The sequence below is a fragment of the Leptonychotes weddellii genome, chromosome 16, assembly GCF_054177405.1.
Source record: "Leptonychotes weddellii isolate Sample4059 chromosome 16, ASM5417740v2, whole genome shotgun sequence".
Classification (NCBI taxonomy): Eukaryota; Metazoa; Chordata; class Mammalia; order Carnivora; family Phocidae; genus Leptonychotes; species Leptonychotes weddellii.
In genome coordinates this window covers 1,024,083-1,037,047 of record NC_138384.1, presented here as the reverse complement: position 1 = coordinate 1,037,047, position 12,965 = coordinate 1,024,083, and the positions used below count along the sequence as shown (strand labels likewise).

Below are 12,965 nucleotides of genomic sequence, written 5' to 3'. Positions count from 1 at the left end.
CCGTACAGACACCTGCAAGCACCCCTGCCCAGAGTCACACCTGGGAGAGCCCTGCTCCCCCAGGGGGTCTTCATGTCCCTGGAGACTTAGGGAATGGTGCGTATCTGGCCACTCCCCTGCCCTCAGACCCTCGTCAGCTGGGAGATGCTTTAGCCTCTGATAGGAGAGACCGGGACACACAGGGCCCTGCGTCTCAGGGGTGGCCAGGGGACCCAGGGAGCGGCGTCCAGAGCTCCGCCAGATGGCCTCCAACTGTCCCTTTCGGGACAACCAAAGTGCCTGGACCGTCGCCCACAGCCCCCTGCAGCCCCGAGAGGGGCCTCCTCAAATACAGCTTCTCGGGGTGCAGGCACTTTAAAGTTTCCAAGGCATCCTCACCCGCATCTCTGGCTTCTAGAGTGAGGTTTTGTTGAGTGAATCCGCAGAAACCCAACCCAGAAGCTGAAGACACTGGCCGGCCCCCGGCCCCCGGCTCCCAGAGCCTCTTCCGGACTCTCTCCCACCTGCGCAGCGGCAGGCAGACACGGGGCCCCTCCTGGACCATCTCAGATAGAAAAACGGGACCAAGCGCGTGTCCACAAGCTGGGGAACCAGCCCTGGAGGAGTTCCACGCAGCCCTGTGGACGAGCGAGCTGCCCCAGCGCCCCACTCACCGCGCCAAGCAGCGGGAACTTCCCCGTCCTAAGAAGCCGTGGGCTCCGTGGCTCCGTTTGCAAGGCGGCAGCCTGGGGCAGGGTCCCTCTGGGTGTGTGTGTGGGGTGGGGAGCGGAGGAGTGGGGGTGGGCATGGCCCGCCCCGGGGCAGGAGGAGGGGCCGGGGACCCACCGGGAGGGGAGGAGGAAGCAGCGCGGCCGGGCACTTCCCCAGGAGGAAGCTGCTCCGGATTTTCCCCAGGTGTGACTGGAGGTATAAAGGGCACCTGGAGCCGGGCAGCCTCTAGGTCCGCAGCCTCCAGGCCCGCAGCCAGGTGCACCTGCCTCTCCGAGCCCAGCGCCCCTGCTGCGATGGTGAGCCTCGTGAGCCGCTGCCTCTCCCCACGCCCCCGCCTGCCCCGTGCCGCCGGCTCCCAAGCAGAGGAGGTTGGCACGGGGTTCAGGAAGCCCCCCAAATCTGGGGACAGGAGAGAGCCAGGGCCCAGGAGCTCTGGTGCTCTGGGGAGCTTGGGCTGAGGGTCAAGTTTCCCTCTGGGCCTCAGTTTCCCCAACTGTAGAGGGAGGGCCGCACTCCATCGTTCCACGGGAAATAGGGCAAGGTGGGAGGGCAGGGAGGTGCCCCCTTCCCTGGGCACCCCCTGGCCTGACCACCCAATGCCTGTCCACCAGCTCCCAACTGGCCTCTTGCTTCTGCTCTGGCTGCCTGCCAGCCTGGCCCACCATGGCCCCCAGCTCTGGGCGGGGGCCCACCCCCACGGGACCCCACGCTGCTACTCGGCTGAGGAGCTGCCCCTGGGCCAGGCCCCGCCCCACCTGCTGGCTCGAGCTGCCAAGTGGGAGCAGGCTCTGCCCGTAGCCCTGGTGGCCAGCCTGGAGGTGGGGGGCCGCAGAAGGCGGCAGAACGAGCCCCCGGCTGGGACCCAGTGCCCAGTGCTGCGGCCTGAGGAGGTATTGGAAGCCGACATCCACCAGCGCTCCATCTCGCCCTGGAGATACCGGTGAGGGCTGCGGGACTCCCCGGGGACAGGGGTCCCTGCTCTGTGGGGTGGGGCCATTGCCGCCCCTCTCTGGGCCTCAGTGTCCCCCCCTCCCCCCCCCCCCGCTAGATGGGCCATCACCCCCAGGCGGGGAGGGCGGGCCCCAGTCTGCAAGACTGCAGCGCGGCTCCATCCCCAGGGTTCCCGGGATGATTCTGAGGTCCACACTTGAGCCCCTGCAGGGGTGGCTGGGCCCGTGTCGGGGGTGGGGGGCCTCCCTGGGGGGGCAGTGGGGGGCACGATGAGCCTCACGAGTGGGGGCCCCGTGCCACCCGCCCCGCAGCCTCGGCTCACGTGGGCCAGGAGCGCCCTGAGCACGAGCGGCGGCGGGGGGGCTGCGGGCAGGGGCCTCACGCCGCCGTCCCCGCAGCGTGGACACCGACGAGAGCCGCTACCCACAGAAGCTGGCCTTCGCCCAGTGCCTGTGCAGGGGCTGCATTAGCGCCAAGACGGGCCGGGAGACGGCCGCGCTCAACTCCGTGCCGCTGCTGCAGAGTCTGCTGGTGTTCCGCCGCCGGCCCTGCTCGCGGGACGCCTCGCGGGTGCCCACGCCCGGGGCCTTCTCCTTCCACGCCGAGTTCATCCGCGTGCCCGTCGGCTGCACCTGCGTCCTGCCCAGGTCGGCACAGTGAGCAGCGGCCTTGGCTGTCGTCGCCGGCCACACCGGATGTCGGGGTGTCTACGAAGAGGGCCCCTCCTATTTATGCGTATTTATTGGTTATTTATTTGCCCCCTGGGGTCCCCGGGCAGGTACCGAGGCTCCAGGCCTCGGGGCTGAGGAATGATGGTGGAGACCAAACGATGGAAGAGCGGTGTCCCTGGGCCTGTGGGGGCACTGTGTGGGTCACGCCCATCTCGAGACTCGGTTTACCCTTTGTGCACAGGCAGTTGGGATAGAAGGGATCGTTTTATTCATCCAGAACTTCTTAAACAAAAGGTGTTCTGACGTCCCCTCCGTGTCTGTGGTTCCCCGGGCTGCCCTCCCACACTCACGGGCCCCAGGCTGGTCCCGGCCCTCAAGCTTCCTCTTCCCAGCAGCCCCTCAGGAACAAGTACCCCTGTATTTCTAAAACACCTATTTATTTTAAGTGTAAAATGTGTTGTTTAATTGACAAATGCCCCCAGAGCACAGCGTCGGCCGGCAGAGGGCAGTGGCTGAAGGCACCCTCCTTGCCCTCACCCCTGCCTGGCCCTGACACCCAGCTGGGCCTGCAGGGCCGGCCGCTGGCCCTAGATTCTGCGTCCTTCCAGAAATGTCTGTGCATGAACCCCGAGGGCAGCCAGCGTGCGAGACGTGTGTGCCCTGCGTGCCCTGGCAGGTTTCACCTCCCTACACCTCTGGCCGTGGCACGGCAGGAGGGCTGGGCTCCCGGTCTGGCCAGGATGCGGGCAGACCCTCCTCCACCAAGGGGACCTACCCCGCTTCCCCACGGCTGGCGGTGTCACCTCGGGGGGACATGCCTGTGCAGCCACCGTCCCCCTCCAAGTGTCTGAGTGTCCCCTCCAGCCCCACCAGACACCCAGGCCGATCTGAAGGCCGGTCTCGCTGCCTGGATGCCCCGGGGGCTTCTGCCCCCAGCACTGACCTGGCCGCCTGGCGCCCCAGCCTCTGGACCCCGCCTGCAGAACGCCCGGGATCAGAGCCCATGCAGTTCCAGCGAGGCAACGACCCCCCTTTGGAGACTCAGTTTCCCCGGCCCATCTAAGGACAGTTTTCAGCACCTCCCTGCCTGACCAGCCATTTCCACCCCTGATGAAGGCCTACTGTGTGCAAACAAGCGCCTGGGAAGGGAGGAGGAGTGACCTTTGTCTGGGGTCTGAAGGACACTTTCGTCAGCCCGTGACCGAGTTTCCACCATGTGGCTGGCTCTGAGGGCAGAGCCCCACGGGCCACGGACACCACCGGGGACAGGGAGGGGGAGGGGCTGCACTTCCAAACCGAGGGTCCAGGAGGCCCCGCAGCCACGGGCCAGAGGCATCCCTGAGGCGGCACTGACTGGCGTGGTGTGGGTCGTGTCCATCCTGGGCTGTGGGAGCCTGGCAGTTGGGCAGTGGCCCTTCGGGATGGGCAGGTGGGGAGGCAGACAGGGCGAGAAGTGGCCCATCCAGGATTTATGCTGAAGGAGGACCCGGATTGGGAGTGGGGTGCACGCGGAGAGTCAGGAGCCTGCTCTCTGGTTTATTTTGGGGGCTTCATGGCAGACAGCTGGAGACGTGGGTCACACGACCTCGTCGATTACTGGGACCGGGTTTTCCTGGGGGCCACCAGAAATGCCCGCTGCACCTGCTGCCTCCTCCTCGCTGGGCTTCTTTCGGGCCTCGGCTGGGGGCCGGGGCGGGGGGTTGCTGGGAGGCTGCTTGATGGTGCCCCCCACCTGCGGCCGCTCCTTGGGCTTGGGCTCGGGCTCGATGGGGATCCACTGCTCTCCGCGGACAGCCGCCTGTAGGATATGGAGGGGCTGGATGGATCGGGCCTCCCAGAGGCCAACTCCACCCCCGCACCCTCTCCCCCCAGCCCCTGGGAACCAGGCAGGACCCACGTCTGAACCCACTAATTCCGGAGGGACAGCCAGGACCCCAGACCCAGCTGCTTCACTCTCCAGGCAGGACCCCACAGTGGGGGGAGGGCAACCTGGAGGCCCTTCAGGTGCATGCTCCAAGACCAGGCCTCCCCCCACCCCCCACCCCCCCGCAGGGACTAAGGTCGGGACAGGACATGAGACCACAGGGTGGGAGTGGCCCATGGGGGCAGCCAGGGAGGGCAGGGGGCCTCCGTGGGGGCACCAGCCACAGCAGGCTGGGGAAGAGAATGGGGTCTCGCTGGACGCAGAGCCCTCGGCGGGCTGGGAGGGCTTGGGAACGTGTTCTTTTCATCTGTACCCCACAATCCTTGGTAAAAAAGTGTGACATGTCACTTATGAAGCAGAGGAATAAAATGAACATCCGTGGTCCCACCTCCTAACTTAAATAGTACTATATCTACCCTGAAGAGGAAAACTATACAGTGGATCCGAGAGAGTGCAGAAAGACACGGCTTACGGGCAGAAAAGGGCATCTGTAAAAGGCACAAACCAGAGGGCAAACAGACAAACTTCTGTTCCGCCCAGGGAAGGATTTCACACACAAAGGTGACAGACCCCTCACTGAGGCGGAGAAACTATTCAGGGTCTGAAATTCACTCACAGAACATTCACGAGATTCCTGCAAGTTAATAAGGAAAAGACAAAAGCCCCCTCGAAAGATGGGCAGTTCTAAGAGAAAGCTCAGACACGCAGCGGAGGGAAGCAAGTAGGACCCAGCAGCCCAGCCAGCCTTAGGTGGGGGGTGGATGGTCGGAGGGTGCAGGGGCTGGATGCAGGTGACGCCCCCCGCCCCCCGGCACCGCGTGACCACACGCAGGAAGCCGCAAACAGACAGGAAGGGCTCCCGCTGGGGGACCGGCAGGCGGGTCACCAAGGAGTGAAACGGCTGGGACCGTGGGCATTCGGAGCACAGACAACATGCCGCCCCTTTAAGAACACGCACAAATGGAAGGATGAACATGCAGCGCAAGAGAAGCATGAGCATCTGGCCCAAAACCTGTGCCCGAGACTTCCGCCCATGCCATCCTTCCCCAAGTCCGCCGGCCTTTCTGTGAAGACCGGGTGACGTGCATCCTTACCGCAGGGCCTTTGCATGTGTCCCAGCTCCGGGCAGGCCCAATGGGGCAGCTTTGGAAAACATTCACGTGGCATCTGTACTGTTAACGTGCTCCCCAGGAAGTGCTCCCAACGGCACCCCAAGTTAGCAAGGATGGGTTAGATAAGAAAAGTATGCCAAACGGATCCCAATCGGGTTGGGCCTTGGCTGGCCGTGTGACCCTGGGCCAGCCACGTCACCTCTCTGACTTTCCACTTCTTGGTCTGCAAAGCGGGGCCGAGGCGCAGATAAAGGGGTTAGCACACTTTACACATGCAGCGAACGGTGGCCACGGAGTCACCGACTCCGTCACGGCACGAGCAAGGACACAGGCTGCGGAGCTGGCTTTGGGGACGGAGGTGGCAGGGTCCCTCGGGGCTAGCCACAGAGGGTACCACTCACCAGCAGATAGATGCTGCTCGCGATGGCCAGGCAGGCTGTCCCCAGGATGGTGGCAAGCAGGAAGCCAGCAGGTACTGATAGCCTGGGGAGGGGGGCAGGGCGGTCAGGAGGGGTCTGCGGCCCCGGGACCCCCAGGACCAGACAGACCGTACATAGTGTGTGGCCCCCAGGACCCCGGCTGGAGGACACGCCCAGTCCTGCAAAAGGTTGGGCTTCCACGCTTGGGCCCTTGGAGCTGTCCTCTTTGCTTTTATTTGAACTTTAACAACTCTTGGGGCGCTGGCGCTTGGCCCCCACCCACGACGCCAGGAGGAACCTCACACGTCCGCCGAGGCCCATGGGCGTTGCGGCCTCCCTGGCAGGAACCAGCAGGCGCGTGCACAAGGCAGGGAGCAGGGCCGCCCAGGTGAGCCTCGTCAGCCCCCCAACTACTCCTGATTAAGTCCTAGCGTTGCCGTGAGCCATTACGCAGCACGAGGGGACAGAGCAGGTCTGGAAGCGTATCTGGGCGGGGATGGGGCTGACTTGATGCAGGCGGTGGGGAGGGTTTATGCCAGGGCTGTCCTGGTCCTCAGGGGGCTGTGGGGGGCAGGGGGGCTCACCCAAGGTGCAGGAAGGCCCGGATGTAGTAGTTCCTGGTGAGAGGCCCGAACACCTTCAGCACTTTGGTCATATACTTCTGTCCACTAGGCAGAGGGAGAGAGAAGACAGACTGTATCCTACTCAGCAGCGCCCCCGTCCCCCCCACAGCACCCCGGCTTCTTCCCTCCCAGAGACCGAGGGGCCACGGCGGCTAGGCGGACTCTGGCCTGTTTGCCCAGGAGAGCGTCTGCAGCGTCAGAAGGAGTGTCCTCGGCCCCCAGGCAGAGGTGGGGGACTCACCATCTCTCCATGGTGGATCCCTTTCTTCTCTTCCCCCGGGGGTACTCCAGCAGGCAGACGAACACACCTGCACCACTGAACGTGCCGTTAAGGAACAGCTGGGCTCAGCCTGGAGGCCAGGGTGAGCCCCCTGTGCTGAAGAGAAAACGGGTGCAGCTGCGTCCTGGAGGTCAGACAGCTGGGAAACAGGTTCCAACAAGTCTGGCCACTCTCCTGCCTGCTGCCCTGTCACAGCTGGGCCACAGGGGTTCAGCCCACTCCCGGACAGATCCCAAGGCTGCCCAGGGGGACAGCTGATAGAAGGGGGGCACAGAGGGCACCCCCAGAATTCCCGAGGCCTCAGTGCCAGCCTCAAGGCCAGTCACTCCCCTGCTCCCAGCCTTGGCTTCCCAAACTGCGACTGAGCCTTATCCTGCCTTCCCCACAGCTGCGGGGCGTCTAACGGGCCCAGGGAAACTGATGTGCCCCCAGGGGCAGCCGCGTCCCCACCCCGAGCCGAGCAGCACTCCCCCCCGTCCCGGGGTCTACCCTGGCAGGATACATGGAGTACACGCCAAAGTACCACTTGGTGAACTGGCCGGCAGTGGCCACGATGCCCCCCATGATGAGGACTGTGGACAGAGGAGAAGCAGGTTAGCAGGAGTCCCCCACCCCCAGGGGGATGCGCCCCCACCCCAGCCCTCTCCGTGTGCTCCGCCCCCGCTCGGCGAGGCCAGCAGTCGGCCACAGATGCCCACAGATGCTCCACAGTGGGACAACACGCTTGCCTGTGCAGGGGACACAGGCGGGGGGAGCCCTAGGAAGCAGCACGTGAGCTGGGTAGTGAGCCGGGCAAGGGGCTGAAGGAGCAGCTCGCGCGCGGACGGAGCCGGGTCCGCGTCCCAGCAGCTGCCTCGGAGCCCGGAGCGGGCAGGTGGGGCTGGTCTTCACCCCGGCTGCCCGCTCTGTGGGGCTCTGTGGATGCCTGGCCATTTGGAGTGTTTGCTTCCCGTGTTTCGAGATGACATTATTTGTCCGTGTTTCTGTGGACAGACGATCTCTCCCGGCCACATGGTGCTCCCGCTTGTCCAACTGTCTCACCTGGACCCCAGCTGTCAGGTACTGATACTCCCAGGCTCTTCCTGTCAGCTATTTCGAGCCTGCGAGGTGCTGCCTCGTCTGGATCTTTTCTCCCCAGAAATTTTTTTGTTACAACTTTTTTTATTGCGGTAAAATATCTGTAACATGAAATGTTCCATTGTAGCCATTTTGAAGTCTAAGGTCCTAAGTCCAGGCACACCCCTGTGTGAGCATCCCCAGAGCTTCCAGCAATTTCTCCAGCTACAATTACGTGAGCTCGGTGACTTTGGGAGGTGCTCCCCCACGTGCTCTGCACCCACGTCAAGACTCCCCTCAGCCTGCGAGCCCCCCGCGCCCTTGTGCCCAGCCTCCACTCATCAATGCCGTCCATGCGGTGTTGTGCTTTAGTTTATCAGCCGCTAGGGACTGATCTGCTCTCCCGTCTTTGGGACATTTCCGTTGCTTCTCGTTTTGCATGATTACGAATGAGTCGATACAGCCGGGTTTTTAATACTTCCACCAGCCTGACAGGAAACATCACAGGTTACTGAGCGCTGCTGACAATGTGAACTCACCGTTTCTCCTTAACAGGTGTTGGTGTTGCTTTTCCCACCTCCTGCTAACATGCTCAAACTCTTAAGTTCTCAACTTTCTCTTCCTGGATCACGTGTGGACTTCAGCTTCACCTCAGCCCCAAGCCGCGCGCGCCATGGTTGATTAATTATTTACCGTCGGTGCTTATTCCCGAAGGCCCCCTCCTCGTGGCCAGTCCTGTCTGCTGGACTCGGCGCCCCCGGCTGACGGGCATCCTTCGGGGGTCCCCCCCGGGCAGGCCTGGAAGCAGCCCGCCAAATGAGTTGGCCTGGGTCCTGACCCCACCCTTCCTCTCCGCACCTAAGATTTCATTCCCTTGCCTTCTGGCAGCTGCTCTAGAGAAATCTGCAGTCTGATGCCAAGCCACTTTTCCCCTCTGGCAAATTTTAATATTTTCTTTAATGGTCTCTAATTTGATTACCGTGTGTCCAAAAAGGGATTTGTTTTCCTTTATTCTGTAAAGGACTCTGCTTTCGTTCAATCTGAGATTTCTCCATTTCTGGAAAATGCTCACCCATTATCCTTTTGTATTGCCTCCTGGCATTCACCCTACAGAGCCCTGATTCTCACCTCTGCACCTGCTGCTACCCACGGGGAGGGTCTCCCCTGCCCCCCACTGTCCACGGGGCAGGTTTCTCCCCTCCACTCCTGCCCACAGGGTGCCCCCCTCCCCTGCACAGGGCTCAGCTTCTCTTTAATAACCCCATCTCTGTGTCTGGGCTGCGTGCTGTGAGGTTCCCTGAACCCCATCTTCCATTCCGCGAATCCTCTCGTCTTTATAGCATGTTCAATTCATCCATAACCTTTAATGACTTTTCTTCCTTGACGTTCTGCATTAGTTCACTTTTTGCACTGTCCTGTTTTGCTGTATAATTCTCTGCTCCTTTCATTCCTGGAGCAGTTTGGAACATACTGGTAGGCATCGACGTGTGCTCATGTTCTCAGGTCTTCCAGACGGCTCGGCCGCTCTGGCTCTGTCATGGTGTGAGCAGGTCCACCCTAGGCGGCGTGCTTCCTCGGGGCGGGGGGGCGGCGGGGGGGCTGGTGAGCAGACAGCTGGCAGGGTCAGGCTTCCTGCGGCCGCAGGGAGCAAACGGCCTTGCAGACAACTTTCACGTTTGCCTCTGCTGGGGGCTTTGGGGTTTCTCCAGGCCTGGGCCCAGTGCATGGGAATCTCTGGCGCAGGGTAGGGGACATTAGGCCCTTCCCCACACACAGCACGGGCCTGAGTTTCCACGGTTTTGCCTTGTCCCGGACTTTTTCAATCCAGCTCTGGCTGCAGGTCCCAAGCGTCCTTGGAGGGGACCATTTCCTACTGTTTCTTGTGCAGGTGGCCTTCCCCAGCCCGGTCCAGCCATGCAGCCCAGCTTCGCCTGTTTCCACGCAGAGGCCCCCACATCCCACCAGGTAAGAGCCTGAGCCCCTTCCTTCAGCCCAGATACACCACCTTGAAACCTCACTCTGCTTTTCGGCTAGCAGATTTCCTACCGGTGGTGCCGAGCTCTGGTACATATTAACTTTTTTTGTTGGCTGGTCAGCATCTGGGGGACTAGAAGAGGGAAGGGAGGTGTTCTGCATTCAGCCAGCTCACTTGTGTTTGGGTGCGTGACTTCCCCATCCCGAGCTGCAGTGTTGCCGCCTGCCCTCAGCAGGAGGGGGGGCAGACACCACTGATTCACCAGGAAGGCAGGAGGACTGGTCCACTGCCACCAAACGCTGATAGAACCCTACCACCCGCAGGACGCAGCAGCAACATGGAAAGATGAGGCCTCGGCTATTGTGGGGCTCATAGTCTTGTCAGGGGGAGCAGAAATAAACATCAAAACTAGAAGAGGGGGAAGGTGACTGAATGTCTGGGGCTACTCTGCACCTGGTGCTCTGGAAAGACGCCTCCAAGCAGGTGGCATCTTGAGCTGAGAAACGAATGGAGAAGCCAGCCAGCCACAGAGTCTTCAGCTCCGCAAAGGCCCTGCGGTCTGCTCAGGAGATCCGGGCACAGAGTCCATGCAAGGCAGGGAGCTGGAGGCTCAGGGCCCGGAGCAGCCCGAATCTGGCTTTTGGTGTGTGTACAGGAAAACCTCAGGAAGGCTTTCAGCAGCAGGTGCCAAGATCGGGTCAGATGGGGTTTCCCACAATAGAAAAATCTGTGGGGTGTGACTGTGGCTAGGGTCTCGCCAGGCCTGAGACATCCCTGGAGGCTGCAGTTTATACCCAGGAGAAAAGTCAGCAAGGGAGGAACCAGAGCAGGGCTCTGGGGGACCTTCTGACAAACGGTCTTATTTGATTTGATGATGGAGAAGGCTAAGCCCAGGCCCTGACCTCACTGTCTGCGCAGCGGACGTGAGAGAGGTGTGGGTCCCAAGGCACCGCAGGCTGTAGCCAAGGCCAGGACGGCTGGCCTGCATGCAGTGGCCTTCAAAGAATGGGGTTCCGGGGCCCAGAACCCTCTACTTCCTGGGAGGCTGGTCTGCAGTGGACAGCCTGGGGACAGTGAGGAGCACCATGTGACCAACCCACTGAGTTCTTGGCCACTCGAGATGCCCAAAGCAAGGGTGACCTGCCTGGACATACAACACACCGCTAGACCCTGTGATCTAAAATGTGATCCAACAGTGTGGGGCTGGGGAGACTTTGTCTGCCTTCCCTCCCCAGGTGGCAGGAGGTCTCAAGGGGGTCCCAGGGGAATGGTGCTGGGCTAAGAGCCCCCCTTCTCTGCATATTCCCCACTGGGCACAGGCCCTTCCTGGGAGTGGCAGGTCCCTGGAGGGGGGCCAGGCAGAGCCTCTGGGCCCCCTCTTGACTCAGCTTTACCCCACCCAGTCCTGAGAGGTTCCTGCTTGTGAGTACCGAGCTGGGGTACACACCCCACTGCTTCCTAATCAGAGCTCTTGAGCACAGGTGGCAGGGTGACTGGGGGCCCTGCCACCCTTCCCCTGAAGCAGTCTCTCTGGGAGCAGAGCTGAACGCGGGTCACTCTGGGGGTTTCCAGCCACCTTATGAAATCCCAGATGCCCTTCTGTGCAACTGGGGGCTGGGCCCCACATGGAGAGTGCCTGCCACCCAGGGCCCAGGAAGACAGGGAGCCCCTCCCCACCGCTGGGCAAAGCCCCCCCACTCCCGGGCAGCAGCCCCCCCCCTCCCCCCCCCGCCCCACGGGCGTCCACTTGCTGGGTTTACCCAATCCCGGTGGGCAGTGACTCCACCAATGACGAAACGCCTCTTCCCTAGCTGCAACTTCCTCTCTCGGTGGAGAGGTCCGGGCGGGGGTGGGGGAGCGTGGAGGGGACAGCTGGAGGGTGGGCAGGAGCCGGGGGACTGGTCTCCGAACCCCCTCCGCAGGCTAAGGTCCCTGACTGCCCGGCTGGCCGCAGCCCACCCCCACCTCGAGCCCGCCCTGCAGCTGCAGGTCCCCAGCCCCGCCTTCAGTCCCCACTTCCCGGCTCGCAGCCCGAGGTCTCGGCGCCCCCTCCGGCCCGGCCCGCAGCCCGAGGTCTCGGCGCGCACTCACTCAGGCCGGAGGCCAGTGCCTGCTCGTTGGCCCACATGGCCCACTCGATCTGCCCCATGGTGGCGGAGGCGACCACAGCTCGGCGGGATCCCTGCGACACTGCGGCCCGCGTTACCGCCGCCCGCCCCGCCCGGGGGCCGGCCCGGCCCGCCCCCGCCCCGCCCCGCCCGCCCCCGCCCCGCCCCCAGCGACCGGCCCGCCCCCGGCAGCCCCGCCCCCAGCGACCGGCCCGCCCCCGGCAGCCCCGCCCCGCCGGGCAGGTGGGCACCCCGCTGGGGCCTTCCCCGTCCCTCTCTCCGTGAGAGCCGGGACCGAGCGTGGGGGGCCTGTCCGCCCCAGGCCTCCCTCCCTGGCGGGGTCCCCTGCAGGCCCAGCCAGCCCGCCTCCGGCCCAGGCCCGGCCCACTTCCTCCTCCCGGCTCCTTCCGGGCATGGGAGGGGGAGGCCACCATTTGTGCTCGACTTCCCAAGCATCACCTGGGCTGATTCGGACCAGGGCGATCCCTGGAGGGCTGGGTCACACGGGGATCAGGCTGTGACTTGGAGGCACCTGCCTAAGAGGGCAGAGGCACCCCAGAACGCTCAGCTTCCAGACCAAGGATCCCACAGGCGGCAACAGGGGTTTCTCCCGAGAGGTGTGGGCAGGCTGGTTCCTAGATTTTAAAGGCCTAGATGGCCACACAATGGATGACCCACAAGGGAACAAGGCGCCAGCACTCACCATGAGGGACGGTGGCAGGCTCAGCCCCCACTTCCCCATCTGGCCGTGGCCTGGAGCAGGTGTGGCCGAGGTCAAACTGCAGGCAACCCTCTGCTCAGAGGATTAACTCCTCTGGAGGACAGGATGTGCCAAGCTTCTGGGGAAATCCGGAACGCAGGAGTGCGTCCTTGTCATCTCCCCCCACCATCCCCGTCAGGATCATAGCCCAGCAGGTGCTTCAGCAGCAGCTGCCACGGCCACGGCCCTGACCCTGGGGGTAGAGGGACAGGGGTTTGGCCCAGGTGTCCACCTCCTCCTGGAAGCCTGCCTTGCATTGCACTGATGTTTCAGAAATGGGGAGGGGTGGCATTCCTGTGGTTTCAGGACCCAGAAACTTCTGGGCTTTGGGGAATCATGTCCTTAACCAGCAAACCCACTTCCCACCTTCTTTCA

At 63.1% G+C, this 12,965-nt stretch overlaps 2 protein-coding genes across 3 annotated transcripts; one reads left to right on the top strand and one right to left on the bottom strand.

Moving 5' to 3' along the window:
• Positions 1 to 1,004: 1,004 nt before the first annotated feature.
• IL17C (interleukin 17C) lies at positions 1,005 to 2,374 on the top strand. Its single transcript, XM_031028954.2, has 3 exons — positions 1,005 to 1,079; positions 1,323 to 1,651; positions 2,061 to 2,374. Exons 1-3 carry the CDS (start codon positions 1,005 to 1,007, stop codon positions 2,320 to 2,322), a joined length of 666 nt encoding a protein of 221 aa, XP_030884814.1. The 3' UTR covers positions 2,323 to 2,374.
• Positions 2,375 to 3,831: 1,457 nt separating this feature from the next.
• Positions 3,832 to 11,954, bottom strand: CYBA (cytochrome b-245 alpha chain). 2 transcript variants are annotated; one of them, XM_081806237.1, is made up of 7 exons: positions 11,814 to 11,954; positions 7,194 to 7,263; positions 6,653 to 6,727; positions 6,373 to 6,456; positions 5,771 to 5,852; positions 5,352 to 5,400; positions 3,832 to 4,131 (listed from the first exon to the last, which is right to left on the bottom strand). In XM_081806237.1, the coding sequence occupies exons 1-7, from the start codon at positions 11,869 to 11,871 to the stop codon at positions 3,884 to 3,886; spliced, it is 666 nt and encodes a 221-aa protein (XP_081662363.1). In that variant the 5' UTR covers positions 11,872 to 11,954; the 3' UTR covers positions 3,832 to 3,883. The 2 variants fall into 2 exon arrangements, with proteins under 2 accessions (XP_081662363.1, XP_006734133.1); XM_006734070.3 differs by lacking the exon at positions 5,352 to 5,400.
• Between the last annotated feature and the right edge of the window lie 1,011 nt (positions 11,955 to 12,965).

Excerpts from the sequence above, each read along its gene's own strand:
- IL17C (XM_031028954.2), top strand. The coding sequence starts at position 1,005 with ATGGTGAGCCTCGTGAGCCGCTGCCTCTCCCCACGCCCCCGCCTGCCC. Across the intron at positions 1,080-1,322 it reads CCGGCTCCCAAGCAGAGGAG|CTCCCAACTGGCCTCTTGCT; the intron begins GTTGGCACGGGG and ends CCTGTCCACCAG. Across the intron at positions 1,652-2,060 it reads ATCTCGCCCTGGAGATACCG|CGTGGACACCGACGAGAGCC; the intron begins GTGAGGGCTGCG and ends CCGTCCCCGCAG.
- CYBA (XM_081806237.1), bottom strand. The coding sequence starts at position 11,871 with ATGGGGCAGATCGAGTGGGCCATGTGGGCCAACGAGCAGGCACTGGCC. Across the intron at positions 6,457-6,652 it reads GGATCCACCATGGAGAGATG|TGGACAGAAGTATATGACCA; the intron begins GTGAGTCCCCCA and ends CCCTCTGCCTAG. Across the intron at positions 4,132-5,351 it reads ACACATGCAAAGGCCCTGCG|GCGGCTGTCCGCGGAGAGCA; the intron begins GTAAGGATGCAC and ends CATATCCTACAG.